This window comes from Ruditapes philippinarum, unplaced genomic scaffold (assembly GCF_026571515.1).
Source record: "Ruditapes philippinarum isolate M1 unplaced genomic scaffold, ASM2657151v2 ctg14753_1_1_1_1, whole genome shotgun sequence".
Lineage (NCBI taxonomy): Eukaryota > Metazoa > Mollusca > Bivalvia > Venerida > Veneridae > Ruditapes > Ruditapes philippinarum.
In genome coordinates, this window is record NW_026852884.1 from 1 (window position 1) to 18,488 (window position 18,488).

Genomic DNA, 18,488 nt, shown 5'->3' on the forward strand with positions numbered 1-18,488 from the left:
TTTTGTGTGAACATTTATGTTTGGTACGTAATTAATCGATACCAACGTGAGAAATAAACGTATTTAAATAATTAGCAATATTCATGTCCATATATGCAAGTAGAATATAAACATAAACTTCAGCTGCTACTATTTATCGGATAGACATCAGCTATCTTAAAAACAAATGGCCTGTTAAAATACCATGTCCTTTTGGAGTTCATATATACATGTATATGTACATAGGCTTATTGCCTTAATTAGATTTTTTAAAAGAGGGAAGAATTATAAGAAGACAATCTTTTAAGTGAGATAGCAGATTTTCAAAACCGAGATACAAGTGAGCTAGTTAGATACAATAACATTTTCACAACTAGACATACATCACGGTAACATCATATAATCAGTCATGGTTCCAGACGGGGACAGTTTGAACGAAACATTCGTGGTTGTGTCACTATACACAACGAAACCGGTGTTTAACTGCCAATATACACTAGTTAGATTCGAGACTCGTTAGATTCAGTTGTTGGTTTTTGTATACATTGCTTGCAATGTATACAGAGTTATAAGCTATATCTCAGAAAAGATACAGGTTTAATGCATTACCGAACAACATCCACTCCCGGATAAAAACCGCTATAGAAACTAGTTCTTCATTCTGCAGTAGCGTTACATTCCGACTACACATCATTATAATAGTGTTTTGCAAAGTTGTTTTAAATGTTTTGAAATTTCCAAATCGTTCATTTTCATGAAATAATAGACTCTACATTCCTTTAAAGAAAACAAAAAATAACAGTTCATTGATAAAATCGTAGTTTATACCTACGCGTTAAACTTTGCATATACGCATGCGCTTGCTAGCATGAATGAATACATCGTAAATATAGTAAAGTCGTCAGCGCTTATGCTAAAACAATACAAAATAAGCTTTTTTTAAACCGCTAGTGTGTTGTGATTTAATGTCCGATTTTAAAATGTATTACACCAATAGAAAGCTTTGGATCTTAGCTTCATCACAATATAAACTTCAATACATCTTTTGACTCCAAAGTATTTAAATTAACTGTTAAACCTACCATATGTCAGATCATTTTACATGCGATTTATACAGTGAGATACGCAATGATAAGAATAGCCTGTCGTCTGCTAGTTCTAAAAGTGTATATCGGTGTATTATATAAATGGGACGAAACATCTCAGTTAGATATTAAATCAAATAAAATTCCCGATTTACATTTATGCAATAAAATTGCCCTAAAATGTTTTACAAAATAAGTATGGAGCACCGTCACAAAATTTACCAGCGTATACCGGAAAATGTTTCGTTTTTTTTTTTTTGTTTTTTTTTTTTTTTTTAAACTGGCAATTATCGTGACTTCGAAAAATAAAAATTACGTAAGCTATTCTTTTGAATACCTTTTTTACACATGATTTTCCTTTCACTTTTGTATGCCTTAGATTTTTGAAAAGAAATATGTTTCGAAATTCAGCGAAGATTGCCTGATTCAGTACGGGTAAAAATGAAGATTCGGCCGCTCGACCGTTCGACCCATCACAATTCGTCGAACTTGGGATATTGACGTATGGAGCTAAATATAGGCATATGTGGCAAGATTCGACGAGAAGAAATAATCATTTGAAACTGTAAATCAGTGTAAGCATTTAGAAATAAATACATTTTGTTATTTTTATCTGCTTATATTAATTGCCGAAAAACATCAAAAAAAAAAAAAAAAAAAAAAACAACCGAAAAACACTTAAATACAAAGAAATATTAATTCAGCAATATAAACCATTTTTGATGGTTATTTGATGAAAATTGGTTTTGTCGGTTATTTGATGAAATGGGTTCAATAATATCAGTTTTAAATCTATGATATATACAATTGGTATAATTCCAACAAAATAAGTTTTATCTACTTTTTTCTACCCTTTAAATGATTAAAATTTACTTTTCTTTTTGCAACCAGTGTAAATTAGAGAATGATTCTATTCTGTATTAAATGCGATATGAAAGTTTTTTTCGGCAAAGTTACAGTCTAGCGTCAAAAAACATGGAAAAGCCGGAAAAACACATTTTTACGGGCATTAAAATAGTCGTAGTTAAAACAAGAGCCGCTATTTTTTTCCAACCTTTTAAATGAATAACTATTACTTTCTTTTGTTACCAATGTAAAATGCCAGTGATGTTTATATTTTTATAAATACAGCATGAAAGTGTTTTTCGGCTACGTATCGGTCTAGCGTCAAAAAAATGGAAAAGCCCAAAAATAAAAAAAAACACATTTTACTTGCGATGAAATGGGCATTTCAAAAATAGAACTATTAAATAAAATTTTAACCGTCTAAATGAATGATTATAACATTATAATTTATGTGTAAGAAATGTAAAATATCAGTAATATTTTTGTAATATTTAAACATTGTATGAAATTGTTTATCGGCTATGATACTGCTAGCGTCAAAAACATAGAAAAAATAAATAAACAAACAACACATTTTACTTGCAATAAAATACTAGATATATTCTTAAAAAAATGCTGCTAAATATATTTTCAATCGTTTTAAATGAATAACTATGACATAGAATTTATTACCTTTGTAAAATGTCAGTTATTTTTTGTAACAAGTACAGTATGAAAAAGTCAGTGGTGAAACTTATAGGTTGGCTAGCTCAGGGTGAGGTTAGCCTGGGTTCCAGTCTGTCGATTTTTAGTCCCCTACCGGTTTACCGGAGGGGACTTTAGGTTTACCCTCCGTCCGTCTGTCCGTCTGTCCGTCCGTCAGTCCGTCCGTCCACAAAACTGGATCCCGCGATAACGCAAAAAGTACTGAAAATATTTTAATGAAACTTGATATATAGATAGATGGCAGTATGGAGATTATGCACGTCTTTTTCTTTTCTTCCTATGTTGAAAATTCTGGTTGCTATGGCAACAAATAGACTGAAAATGTGGCAAATTTTACACATTATCTGGATCCCGCGATACCGCAAAAAGTACTGAAAATATTTTAATGAAACTTGATATATGGATAGATGGCAGTATGGAGATTATGCACGTCTTTTTCTTTTCTTCCTATGTTGAAAATTCTGGTTGCTATGGCAACAAATAGACTGAAAATATGGCAAATTTTACACATAACCTGGATCCAGTGATAACGCAAAAATGACTGAAAATATTTTTATGAAACTTGACATATTGGTAGATGGCAGTATGGAAATTATGCACATTCTTTTTCTTATCTTCCTGTATTGAAAATTCTGGTTGCCATGGCAACAAATAGACTGAATTTCAAGATTTCTGATTCTAGTTTTTCAGTTTTTTCACTATAAGTTCTTTATTTCTTAAGGTATTTTCTTCAAACTTTAAATATAAGTTGCTAGTCATCAACCACATCATATGTGAAAAAGTTTACAACTCTAGCACAAAATTTATCAGAATTACCTCCCTGGAACTTAAAATTTTCATGAAAAAAACATTGTTTTTTTTTTAATAACTTCTTTTTTTCTGAACATATCTACTTCATACTTCATATAAATGTTTCTTATTATCACTCAACATTTGTGAGTGTTCAATACTCTAGCAAGACTATTTCCAGAATTATGCCCCTTTTGAACTTGACTTTTTTTTGAGAAATTGGTAATTTTCTTCAATTATGATAGGATTTTCTTCTAACTCCCACATCATAATAATATGACAATAATATGACAAGGTTTATAAATCTAGCATCCATATTTCCAGAATTATCTCCTCCTTAAACTTTTTATTTTTCCTATTCGTTCTTTTAACTTTCATTTACTTCAAATTCAAAATAAACATTCAATATTCATACCTTCATTACTAATTGTTCTTTTGTTACACTCACATCATGTATGGCATTGTTATCTCCTTTTTTTTTAATTTTGCTTTAAAAATGTTATATTTTGATAACAGGGATGTTTAAAAAATATCTTTAGAGTGTCCTTCAGTCTGTCTGTACATAAAAACTGTTCACTGTGATCACTTAAAATAGAAACATAAGTGAATGGCCAATGGGCCTTCAGAATGTTGCTTGGGCTCTTACCGGTAGGGGACTTATGGATTGCTTGCAATACTATGATAATTGCTTGTTTGTTATGTTTCTGTTTGGCAAAATCGACACTATCAAAACGACAAACGAATACGGAATATTAAGCGCAAATGTTATGAACAAAAAAAATGTTATGAATAAGCAAAAGCTATCAACGCCTGAATCCCAGGCTAGGTGAGGTTTTAGATTGTTGAATGTCGGCCATCCATCTTATGTCAACTCTGGTCTGTCCACATTTAGCATCGTCGGATACCCACGGCCGAACCATTTACATTTATCAGTTAGGTATCAACCACGTGTATCCGATGCTGACATTACAGTTGTTAACAATCTGCTGGTCATTTAGTTTGTTAACACTCTACTGGTCACCCTTTGTCCCAAATGTCAAACAGCATCGTAAGAATGTGTGTGACAGGTGTTGCTCGAGTTTGAACATGGATCACCTTGGTTGAAAATCAGAAGTATGTCACAGTAGCCAAAAATAGAAAGAAAAAAAATGTTTTAGCTCAATGGTTCATCTAAAGTTAAGAAGTTGGTAACACAACCTGATTATGGAAAAACCCTTGTTAACTTGCTGTCCAATATAAATGGATTTCTTGGAAAGGTTGTTCATGAAGACTATATGTAACAATTATTGAATAATGAAAATATTACAGTACATTTGAATTGTTGTGATTATAGATTTCATTTTTATTAATTAACGATAAAGTAATGCATTTGAAAATTAATGTGTAGAGATTAACACAACACACCAGAATATATTTATTAATGCATCAAAGTACAGTACATAGATGTACTGTAATTTGGTAATTAAGTCTTGTAGGATGATTCAATTAATTGACTTTGTATAGAGTTCAAACCAGATCATGTATTTTATCAGATAGCATCACTGGAAACTCAATATGACTGTTTCAATATTCTATACTGCAGTCCATTTAACGGGTGTTTCAAAAAATGATTTCTTTATTGCTCATCTATCAGCTTGTCCTAGCAATACACAGATGGAACATTACATCTTCCTTGACTCATAAATAACTTTTGAAGAAAAAAGCCTTGGTGCATGTGAATCACTTGTAAGGGACATTGATCTTGGTCAGAAGATGATCCCTATTGTTTTCGAGGTCAGTAGGTTAAAATCAACATGGCTTTGATGTCAAAAATGGATTATATTATCAAGCAATGTATACTTCAGTACTTTCAGTGCTTTGATTTCTTCTACCTCTATAAGATAGTTTTCACAACCTATTGCCTTAGTGGTCAATTTCTACGCATCAAAACTCCAAACCGGTGTTAAATAGCCGATAAACACCGCTGTAACAATGTATTATTTCTTAATCATAACCTTGTCTACGCAGCTACTATGACAGGGACGGACATCGAATAAACAGACCAGTATTACAGTTTTATTTTTTACAAAGCTTCGGAAAGACATCTTATAAATCAATTTTTTATCGGTTAAGATACATTTCAATCTGATTATTTTCTAGTAGTTTTATGCCATTTATATTATTGGCAAACTTGAGTGTGCTACATTTACAATTATAATTTAAAAACGGTTTTAAGTCGACGGAATAATGTTCTGTTATAAGAAGCTGTTTTAATTTCCCTTTTTTAAAAACTACATAAATGTGTATCAACATTTTTATAAAAGCAACATATCTGTTAAACAGTGGCCCAGTGTTATGATTACAGTTTGCATAGGTTCGAGTGACAATGGTTTTATTTTATTCTCTGAATGTACATGTATTTGCAAATTGCAAAGTAAACGTTTCTGACTGAACTGAATGCGTCCATTTTCTTTATGTTTCCTTACTTACAAATTAGTAATATCATTTACGTCACCAGCGAAAAATGGACGCTCGCCTTTTGTGAAAACTTAAACCGAAATGTATGCCTTTTTCAGATTCCTTCTTTTTAAAGTCTTTTTTTCTATTGACTTATAAGAAAAAGACAATGAATAATAATGACCCGTTCTGGAATACTTCGGTAAGGGAATCTTTTTATTTCGTTTTAACATACCTTAAAAACAGTTTATCAATAAACGAGTAACAAGTAAATGTTCGGAAATGTTGAACTATTTTATCTAATTAAATGAACAAATACATGTTGAAAATGACCAAAATCATGTCAGGTATAAAAGCTAAATGTACACTTATTTATTTGCTGATTACTTATTATGTACATACACACCAACCATGAAGACAGTTCATTTGTTCATGTCAAATTTTAACCGCATGTTGTTCAGTGGTTTTTCATCTAAATGGATGCCGCCTGTATGACCTCTCTTCTAGTCACAAAATTTTGAAATTTCATTAGGATGTTCAATAAAAAATGGCACTGTCACTTGTAACGTAAAAAACGTTCATGATATTGCTTTGTTTACATTTAAATATATCAAAGAATAAACGAGATTTTAAAAAGATGTTCCGGATGACAAAGAGTCGGCAAAATATATTCAAATCGTTATAATTTTTCGTTCTAGCGTATGTGTTTTAATTAATTCAACACGGGAGTTCGACTGACACTTTACGAGCTATTATTTCGCGATGTAGTAACGTTTCATTTAAAACCAGCGCCACATTCGAGGAACACATTTCATCCATGATAAATTGAAAATGTTTAATTTACAGATAAATAGATAATTCCCAAATTTACATTACTTACCTCCCTTACCAAAAGTGGCAGACAATTGGATTGACACAATATGAAAACATCGAAATAAACAGCTAATTTTGGTCAATTGTCAAATTCTTTAATACATATAGAGGAAAATATTAATATAGCACCAAATTGAATATGTATAAGATGTTCATCAGTTTATAAGAAGATGACAGTATTATATCAGATTTTTTTTCTTATCTTAATCATATGATATATATTGAGAATGACCCTCAAAATGGCGCGACCAGGGGAGGTAATAATATATATGAAAAGAATCAATTGGATTCGGTAACTCTATAAATGACATAGCCCATCACTTATTTTAACTTCGCGCGTGTTCATTGTAACTGCATTGTATACAATATATTTTTATTGACTTTATATTAACAATCGCAGGTGTTTTTTTTCTTTGTTTTTCTTTTTAATACTCAATACGTCATATTTTTCGCGCGTGTTCATTGTGACTATATTGTATACAATATATTTTTTTATTTGCTTTATATTAACAATCGCAAGTGTTTTTTTCTTTCTTTTTCTTTTTAATACTCAATACGTCATATTTTTCGCGCGTGTTCATTGTGACTATATTGTATACAATATATATTTTTATTGGCTTTATAGTAACAATCGCAGGTGTTTTTTCTTTCTTTTTTTTATAATCAATACGTCATATTTTTCGCGCGTGTTCATTGTGACTATATTGTATACAATATATATTTTTATTGGCTTTATAGTAACAATCGCAGGTGTTTTTTCTTTCTTTTTTTTTAATAATCAATACGTCATATTTTAATAGAATTTGGTTTATTTATACATGTACACATTTCAAAAATTGTTATTACTAGTAGTATTATTATCATCATTATTTTAAGGCAAATTTGCATTAAAGTGGATTTGACGATCAAGTTAGAACATCAATCACAGATAACACATGGAATTCATTATCTCCGTCCATTTGAATTAATTTCCGTAATACATAATGGTTAAATACAAAACAAAATGGCGGTGTCAGTATTTTAATCTATTGTCTCCGCTAAAACGCAATTTTATAGGGTACGTACGCACTTTGCATTTTAATGCCACATTACGTTGCATTTTTGTAAAACAACATAAATGTGCCCGGATGTAACTAATTTTCGTTCGCCGCCATTTTGTTTTTGTTTACTGCTTGCCAATGTGATTCACCCAAAAATGTGACTCGAATTGGTCTATTCAATACAAAAAACTATGATAGCATTCATTGTGCGATCGACGCTTCTTTTCCAACCGTGTTTCCCTGTAATCTCGGCATCGTAATTTAAGCATTAACATATCAAGTACAGACCGTTCGAACTCTTTGCACGCTTGTGATCTGTACCACTTCTCAATTTCCGCCTCTTCGTCCATTACTCCGATAATGTCCCAGAAATGAACATTCAGTTTGCTGCCGCGGTCAAGCATTGTGCACGAATGATCACGCTGAGACAGGTAGTTGTTTTTGCAGCCAAAGCACAACAAGCGCGAGATCTTTTCAAACTTTTTTACAATAGCTTTCGCGTAATGTATCTGCAGCGAAAACTCGAGTGAGCAGACGACACTGTGCTGCTGTCCAACTTTTGATTTGTCTGCTGCTGTAAGCTCCATACTGTGTGTGACAGTGTTTTAATTAATAACGGCTATGTCATATAGACAAGTAATTTTACGGCCAGCTAGCTCACTTTTGCCAAGGCCATGTATCCCCTGGCAGACAGACAATATACATTAGCGTGATAATTGTTGTTTGGATGTGTCTTGAAAAAACATTTCAATACATACCGTCTAATGCCTCCATTCAATCTCGGCCGAACTGTTTGCTTATTAAACACTCCGCCATCTTTGATGGCACTTTAAAGCTATACTTATTTTTTTAAGGGATAATCATCTCCCTTTCAAATGGGATTAGCAAATGGGATTAAAAATAAGTTGTGTATTCGTAATTGTATGTTAATTGTATTTTAATTGTATTGTTATTGTATTGTTATTGTATTGTTATCGTATTGTTATTGTATTACGTAACTAATCCTTAATCGATTACGTAACTAATCCCCGATCCCGATCCTGCTCAGGCTCAGGGAACGCTTCGCAATCATTTCCATACTACTCCCGTCTATTTTTATTTATACATTTTTTAGAAATATAATAGTCTTAACAATAGACAAAGTTATAAATTCTGACATTTTAGTAGTAGTGTTGTCCGTACAGGCAGTACACAAAAATATCATAACTTATTTAAGTAGTCACACATTCATAATCAAAGGGCTGCAAAGCTCTGTGGTATTTTCTGATCTTTGCAACTAAATCGTACTGTATATCTGTATGCATTTTCCTGTATAAGTTTATTTTATATACTATAATTCATCTTGCAGGGCACCGAGATGCAGTTAATATTTATTACTGAAACAGTTTGAGCTTGATACATACGCACTTTTGCATGACCAGAGTTGCATCAAAAATCATTTATGTTAATCTTTTAATGACAGCCACACTTTATCCTTGCATATTGTGGCTTAAAAAAGACACTTAAAAATAGTTGTCTCGACTGTCACGCCAGACCACTCGCACCTTGGACGAGCACGTTACCCCTGCACCACGGGGAATTTGTAAGAAGAAAACTGAATACATAGAATTTTAGGGTTTCTAATCCTTAAAATTCGAGGTATTTTGTTCACGATAAACCTGTTGTTTAACACTGATGTCAATAATTTAGCAAAAATATTCTCTCCAAAACAGTCTGACATGTATATATTCCACTACTCGACAGTCAGATTTATCTGAAGTATTCGGTAATCGACATCGCTAAAAATAGCATTTTCATTGATTAAAATGATATTCATCCGCGTAATTTGTGATTGTGCATTTATTGACAATTCTATAAGCCAACGTTGTAATTTGTTGGATACTTGTAAGAAAATAAAAATATTTCTTTCTTTTACATCGCTAATTTTAAGCTGTTTTGAGAAATAATTGTTATTAGGTTTGTCGAGAAGCGCTGTGCCAGAGATTGAATGTCAGCATTGCGATCAGAAAATACAATAATGTAAAGTTCTGACTGGGAAGATCCAGAAAGGATGGTGGGGTCCCGATCTCCCCGATATTATAAAAATAACGTTTTAAAGGCTAATTGTGCTTTTACTTTTTTTTTAAATTTTGGTGTACTTCAATAGTATCCAAAAAGTTACTCATTGGCCAATTATCTGAACCATCTTTTTCATCTGTTGCATTTTGGCAATGAGTACAGTTATAGTGAATTAGTATATATTGAAGTCAAATACTACATTGTTTACATTTTGCTACTTTTATGACAATTTTTTCACATTAATCGCTACTTTATTCAGATAACAAGTATCTTAAATTTCTCTGGTACTATTATTTAAACATTAAAAATTCATGTTTGACATATCGGGAGAAGTATGTAAGATTTCCCATTAAAAGGCCTCTGGCGAACGGTTCTTTACAAAAAACTTAAGTTTGTTGATAAACTTAGTAATGTATTAAATACTAGTAACTAATTAATGTACTAACTATTTATAGTCTGATCTAGAAACTGGATATTTCACCAGAACATTGCAATAGAGTATTTTATAGTTTTTTTGTTTGTTTTTTTTTAAATTATTTACTGCATTTTATCTCATCCTCATCATATTTAAAATGGGGCTTAATATGGCACAAAAAGTTATGACTGACAGAAGATGATAACATGATATTTTTTCCCAGCATCTTTTAATGTTAGGATACATTAATAATTTATGTACTAGTGCTTTGTTATATGGACACAATTTTAGATATTTCAAGTGGTAAAATTAATGAAACTTTTATTAATTAAGCATCAAACCGCCATCTTGAACTCCACCTCAAATATTTCAATGTCGCAGATCGAAAATAAGTCAGAACTCAGTATTTAAGCAGAACTCAGTTGACACCTTCAGAACTTTTGAACCCAAAGTGCGTTGATATGTAGTATAATAACGCAATTTGGGGTCAATTTCTCGATTTTGACCCCAAAGTGCGTTTGACCCCAAAGTGCGGTGCGAAGTGTAACGCACTTTGGGGTCGGACCCCAAAGTGCGTTTGATCCCAAAGTTCGTTGTAACAGTGCGTAGTTATACATATAAATCTTTCGTTATAATTTCTTGATCTAAAAACGAAATTCCTTAGTATGTTATTTGAAAAAATATGTACGTAACAACACACCCAACAACAACAATAACAGAGTGAAAAAAAGAAAAAAAAGAAAGAAAAAAAAGAAAGATTAAAAAAGAAAAAAAGAAAGAAAGAATATACATTGGGCTAAGTGATCATTTTGTGATAATAAACAAAGTATATTATTCACATTGCTGGTTTAGCTATTATAATATCTTATGTTGTTACTTTCGTTTTACTAAGTATTACAAAATGTATGATGACGGTATTGTAAAATTCATTTTTAGAAAATGATTATCTGACGAAAACTATCCAAGCTATATAAACTACCGATTAACGAGTATTGGTAGAGATAAAGTCGAACCTCTATAATATAAAATTGATAAAATTTACATACGTGTGTACTCATAGCTATTGAAAAGGGTGAGAAAACAATTTAAACAAATTAAGAGCAATCTTTAACCTTGTTTTTTTTTAAAATTTATTAACAAGTTCACACCTTTAAACATCTGTCGGGTTTCGAAAATCGTAATACCCGTTTAAGTTAAACGCAGGAACTAAAGGGTATATCGTTACAAATTTTATCACCAAATTATATCTATAAGAACACTTGATATTTGACATTACTTGTATGACCTATATTTTTTAGTTTTTACTTTCATAACTTGATTTGAAGAAACGAATGAAGGGACACCTTGAACAAATACATTTGAGCCGCGTCATGACAAAACCAACATAATGGGTTTGCGACCAGTATGAATCCAGACCAGCCTGCGCCTTCGCGTAGTCTGATCAGGATCCATGCTGTTCGCTATCATTTTCTCTACTTGTAATAGGGTTTGTAAGCGAACAGCATGGATCCTGATCAGACTGCGCGGATGCGCAGGCTTGTTTGGATCCATGCTGGTCGCAAACCCATTGTGTTGGTTTTGTCATGACGCGGCTCATTTGTTGTTTATGCGGTCAGTAGTTGATATCAATTTATCAATATTATTCTTACATAATCTTACTTCAACTGTTTTTTTATGTATATTTTTACAGGAGAAGAAGTTCCATCGATGTGTTCTTGTAATAAGTCCTTTCTTTGACCATGTTCTCAACGACAATTTCCTGGAAGGGCAGACAGGTATTTTGTTTGTTTGTTCTGGCTTCACATTAAACAGAAACCAAATTGATAGATCTACAACATTTTTAATTTTGCCGTTTTGGGCTTTCTTTAGGGAGTCATATTTTTCTTTTTGTTTCGCCACATCAGCATGGTTTGTGCCGTGTTCAGGCTGTAAAAAGTCGCCCGGTATTTTCAATCAGATATGTTATATTTCCTATCCTTAAAGATCGTTCAGCACGACATTGCTTTTGTGTTTGTGGAATTGTTTGTATTTTCTAGTTAGGTGGTTCCAATATTCCTACTTGAATAATGTTGTATCATCCTTAGGATATTTTGCCTGCTTTTTAACTTTGTCTTTTGACGTCTTCTCTGTGATATGCAGGCTCCATAACGTCTGATCCCCTTTCAAAGTTTCCATTCTGTTTAGTTCCACCAATTGTCTTCTCGTTAAGGCACACACTTTCTATTACTTGGGTACCATACGCCGCTTTTAACGGAAACGGACGGATGTGTCACATTGAAGATTTCATGATAACCGCCGTATGAACACATCTGCGGATGTTTTTTAATTCAAAATTTTACAATTACATGTTTAACAGTTGAATTCTGCTTTAACCGGTGCTAGCGGGCGAGGACAGTCACTTTCACTTATCGGCAATAAACAGGCTCAATCAAAACGAGCCTGCAACATTTTCAAATTTGTCGTTTTGGGCTTTCTGTTTTCTCTCTTCATACAAATTAGAGTTTAAAACACTACATATCTTAAGATTAGGTAAAATTTAAATATATCATGTAAGTTTAAATTGAGATTTTGCAGAGCACATTGATGTGGAACTGATCTACGATTGGTATTTTAATATGTTTTGCAACAATAAATTTTGTTTTAATTTTTGTTTAAAGGTATAATTGAAATAGCAATGGGAACACCTGTAACACTCGAGACAACTATCATGTTCCTGTATGGTAAGAAGCCAAAATTGAATGATGAAAATATCGAAAATATCCTACACATGGCTGAGTTTCTTCTCATTCCAAACTTAAAGTCTGCCTGCATAGCCTGGTTGAAAACTGTTTCTATTACTAGAGAAAATTGCATGAAATTCCTACAGCTGTCAAGCATTTACGATTTTGAAATTCCGAGATGTACAACATACATTGAAGAGCACCTGCCAGAAGTGCTTCAGTTGCCACAGATAGTAAACCTGACAAAAGATTCTATTCACTTGCTGTTTTCAGATAAACGGCTATCTTATGTACAAATGGACGACAGGTTGCTGTTCTTACTTAAATGGTTAAATGCAAATCCTAATACTAGGAAGGCTCATATGAAGGAAATACTGCCAAACATAGATTTCCATTCGATTTCCAATCAATGCTTGCAAGAAGCGTTGAATAATGCAGAAGTTGCTTGCCATATACAATCAGAACATATGACCTCTGCTGGATCGATTGATCGACGAGTTCTCATTATGAAAGAAGGTAACTACGGGGATTCATTCTGGTGTTTAGATTTGGAGAGAGATCAGTGGTTTCGAGTCAAATCAAATTCATTGAAAGAAGACAAATCGGGTGGCACTGTTGAAATATCTGGAACATGTACGAATACTACTGGATCACTAGTCTGTTCCGTAAGAAGCTATCCAGAGACGAGTTTAATGCTGCTTGACCTACCGAAGGATGCATGCACAAAAATGAATTTTACGGCAAACGAAGATGATTTTAGCATTAAACAGCTCCTGAAATATAACAAAAAAAAGTTTAATGGAACACAGTATGTTATTGTTTTCGTTGTTAAACAAAGCAGAAATCAAAAAAAAATGCCAAAAATTTTAATATATGAAGATTCCAGTTTCGGCGATTAATCCACCAAAAGCCCGTTACGTTATGAATGTCTTTTGTTGGGGACTTGATCATCATGACGATCACAACATATGATGACAACAGATTTTATCACCCTCTCGTTATATTGCCTATTTCAACGCTTGTTATTACATGAATCGGTGATAGCATGTAGAAATGTCAACACTGTTTTTTAAATCAAAAGAACGAGAAGAATACGTAAGTGAAAGCGGCTAATTGCAATCCATCTTATCATCAAAAAATATGTGTCACTTTATGATGTAAATGGAAGGACATTTAGAAGAAAAATCCCAAACGACCAGCTTACGAGGATGAAATTGGGCTTCCGATAAAAGATGGATTTGTAATCTACGATAATAAGAGATGCATAACCTTTACACAGAATGCAGGGTGTCACGTGCGCGTGTCTTTCAAGCAAATACCTGGTAGAAAAATTCCATTCGAAACAAGCAAGGAATGTTCAACATGATTTAAATTATTTTTATATGCAGTCAGATAATGTATCGATATTTATCGAAAAAATGACTACAGAGAAAAATTTATATTAGAATGTACAAACCTTTCAAACATTCAGTCTTCTCGGGCAACTGATGAAATCCTTATAGCAATGGAAACAGTTGACAACTCTGCCAAAGGAAAAAAGCGTTTTGTTTCACTTTGACCCCTAATTAAAGAAAAAATGTTTTTGAAAAATATCTTCTTCCAAAATCTATACTCCGTTGTCAACGTCGAAATGCCCACATTGCAATATGACATCAACAGACAGCTTATATAGGTATAACATACCAACAAGATTTTTGATGAATTACTAAATGACGACTCATCGTCGATGACGATTGTTACGTCCCCATCGTACTATGATTCAGACTACGATATAACTATGATTAGACTAAAGATTATGTAGGAAACTGCCATAGGAAACTTAGAAGCGATGTTATAATGTTATCAGCATCTGCATTTGTTAAACTTAATTAATTGTGATGTCATTTCAGATTTCTCCTGAAATGAAAAGATAAGCACAGTGGGCTGATGAATTGAAATTAACGTTTTATTGAATCGCGTTGATTTAACAAGTTTCAACTAAAAAAACAATTAAAGGAGAAAAATATCAATTTAGAATATTAATTATATCGTTGAAGCGTTATCAATTAAATGCAAAAAATATATTGTTTTAACATTATATTAATATTATGTAACAATTGAAATACAACGGAATAGTAGTCACGTGAGTCAACAACTATTCATATGAAGTCAACATAAGTGTGACGTATTAATTTGTTCTCGCGTTGTTCATTCCTACAGTCAGGACGTGCATTTTTGTGCTTCGCAAAAAAGTTCGGATTATTGTCTGATTCTCCCCACTTGAAAAATAAGTTTGATGAATTTATGAGTTCATTTGAATAATCGACTTAGAAACATTGAGGAAAGGTATTATCGTGAACCAGATTCGCCAGAGCGAGCTCTGAGGATTCCATTCCTCCACTTTAAGGCCTTGGGGGGCGCTAGTAATCCGCCATTTTTGTCTCAGCGACGGGCGCTACTTAGCTAATCAGCCCGGACTTTCAGGGCGGCAGTTCCCAATCGTTGAAGGAAGTTTTGAGTAAGGGTAAAAATTCCGGCAGAACTGAGATTAATGACAGGTAGACAAGGTATTAAGAGAAGTATTTCAACCTGCTATTTTGAATGTCATTGTAAAATGTGGTCGTTTTGTGAAAAATGGCATAAACTGTTGGGTAACTTTGGAATTCTGGCAGTTCTTTAGATCAAGAAAACTTTGGATAACTTCATTTCTTATCCTCACGCACACAGGTTTAAATATAATTCAGAGGAGTTTGCTTCTTACTTGTTAATGGTCAATTTGACACGTCAACTGCAAAAATATTCCGCATCTTCAGAAAATACTTCGGGTTTTCGGACCAAACTTCATTGGAAACATTGCGATCAGCAGCAACATTAGCTGCACGCTGGACCGTTAATCTGGATCTGGCGACGAGCGAGGAGCCGTGGACATCGTATTTTTTTGTCCCGTCCGCGAGGACGAGGTTGTTTTCATTATATACAGAATCGGTGGACGTTTTCCAGAGTTTTTGCTAATGAGGCAATTTCCTAAATCGAGGAAAACCAAGGGAGGACAACTCAACGTGGAAGGTTCGGAGTCGATATAAGGTTTTTTCCCCTTTAACATTAAATGTGTATTAGTACGCTTCGGAAATCATTTAGACGCGTGTGGAAAAATATCGACGGCACCGCCTACATTTGAACTGGATAAAGCAAATGAATAGAAATTACCTTTTTTCGTCACCAGTAAGTGTTAGTATTTGAAACTTAATAATAAATTCTTACAGTCGAAGGAGTAACATTTTTCTTAGACACGAAATATCGGGGCTTATTGACGCTGATTGTTTTGAAAAATGTGATATAAAACCAACGTGTGTTAATCCCATTCATTGTGTCCAAAAAAGAACAACAATCTTCGTCTATACGATTTGCGAAACTAACTCTTATTGTACTGGCCAAAAAGCAAATGAAGACATTAGAGATACTGTTCATTTGATTAAACCTGGAGATTTTTTTGTCCAATATAAAAAAGATGGCTTTTTTTACATTCCTGTTGCTGTAAAGTAGAAATTTTTTAGGTTTTAGATTTGATAAATTTATTTACGGTGGATTTACCTTTTTTGGTTTTTTGTGCAGTCCAATTAAAATTTAAAAAAAGTTATCTGCACTGTTATTGTTTTCTTAGATCTATTGGGTTAGTGTTACTTGCGTTTTTTGACTTTTCTGTTGGAATTTTTTTAGGTCCTGCTACTGATCCGTTTAAACCCCGTTTTTACAAAATTGACTGAAATTGGGTTTTTTCTTCAATTTTTAAAAACAAATTAAAACCTCTGGGTCTTTTTTAATTGGGGGTTTTATTTCAGCATGTAAAAAAAATGTAAGATCAGGCGCTTTTTGTTCGTACCCCCTTAAAATAAAGCGTGCATACGTTTAAAACGTTACACCCAAGCGTATTACATTTAGGTTTTTAGGGGCAAAATTTTTGGGGGTGGCATCGTATTTGGGGGTTTTATTTTCCCGGGAAAGTTTTTCAGAACCATATCGTTTTCTTTAGGTTAGGGGGGTTTTTTCCATCAGGGTTCATTACACCTGAAGGGGTTACAAAAACTTAATTGGGGGGTTAGAAATCTGTTTTTATGGAATGAAAAAGTAATATTAAAGAAGTTAGTTCAAGGTCAGATTTTAGGGTCCCGCCATTTGGGGGGTTGGGGGGCTATTTTCAAAGGTCCCCCTTTTTGGGGGACCCGGAACAAAAGAAAAGTCGTTTTCCCGTTTCGAAAGAGAGGAAAAATTTTTTCCTCTAAAGGCTTTAAAGGGCTTTTTTTCCCCCCCTTATTGGGGAAAAATATTCAAATTTTAAAAAGAAATTATCAGCCGGTTTATAAACCCCCATGGGGGTCAAATCCCCCCTTTCCCCTTAGCAAAAAGCAATATGGGCAGAAGCAAAAGTCTTGGGGGCTCCAATCAAAATGTCAAAATATCAGGGGTAAAATCCCGGGATTCGGATTATTGTCAAGGACACCCCCCCAAAAAACCCAATTGGGTGTTTAAAACCCGGATTTGTTCAAATATCGACAAAATTTTGGGGGCCTCATACCATGACCGCTTTGCAAAATTGTCAAAAGCAGTCAGTTGAGAGGGTTTAAAAATCGGTATGGGGCCATTTGTCCCGGGGCGTGGGACGCTCCCTTTTTTTAGGGCAACAGCATTAAAAAAACTTTGTTAAAAGCCCATTTTGGGTTACTTCACAAGTGTTAGATGTTATTCAAACGAATGAACTGTGGATAGCCCCAAAAGGTTAGGTCAGACTTGGTTTTTACCGAGTCCCAAAAAGTCATTTCCCCCCCATTTAGGTTACCAAAATCCGGAGATGTCGGGGCAATGAGTAGCGAAACCTCCGCAACAAGGAAATGGGCCCTTTGCCCCTTGGAGGGTTATGGGGGCAAAAACTTGAACTTAAAAGGCTGGGGATTAGAGGGGTTTGAAATTTCAGTTTTGATTGCTCCAAATACGCTTTTGTTCATATAACCCCCAATTAAGAAACTGTATATTTTTTTCCCTGTCTAAAAATGTTTTTCCCCTTTACCAACAAAACTTGCGTTTTTTTTTTTTGAAAAGGGTGTCAGTCCCCCAAAAGGCCTAAATCAGTATTATCTTCAGCCCCGCTATTGGGGTTATATATAAGTTTAAAAATTTTCAAAAAATTGTGATGTTAGAAAAAGTGCTGATTTTGTCTCTTTTTTAAATCAGGGACTTCCCGGCCCATGAAAAGGTTTTAAGGTTTGCCCCACAAAATTTTGTTTTTCCCCTGAAATTGTTTTTTTAAAAAGGGGGAAACAATACATTTGATATTTTAAAGCCCCGAGACTTAAAGCCCCTTACCTGCTTGCCCCGACAGGCATGTTAAACATCTGATATAGCTCCTTATGCTCAACTGTGCAAGATGTTTGGAAGGTGGTTTTTCTGTTGTCAAATTGCATTTTCCGTGAAAAATGAAAAATTTAATTTTTTGGATCAAGAAATGGATAAAGTCAGGTTTTGGGTTTTATTGCTCGGTCAGTATTTTTTTAAAATTGATCCTGTTTAA

The 18,488-nt window shown here is 33.5% G+C and overlaps 1 protein-coding gene across 1 annotated transcript; it reads left to right on the forward strand.

The window, feature by feature from the left end:
• Positions 1–11,859: 11,859 nt before the first annotated feature.
• LOC132727434 (kelch-like protein 30) lies at positions 11,860–13,754 on the forward strand (the record flags this gene model as incomplete). The annotated part of the gene is made up of 2 exons (XM_060712924.1): positions 11,860–12,001; positions 12,884–13,754. A coding segment is annotated over exon 2 (854 nt), but the record flags the coding sequence as incomplete, so codon positions are not given.
• Positions 13,755–18,488: the final 4,734 nt, after the last annotated feature.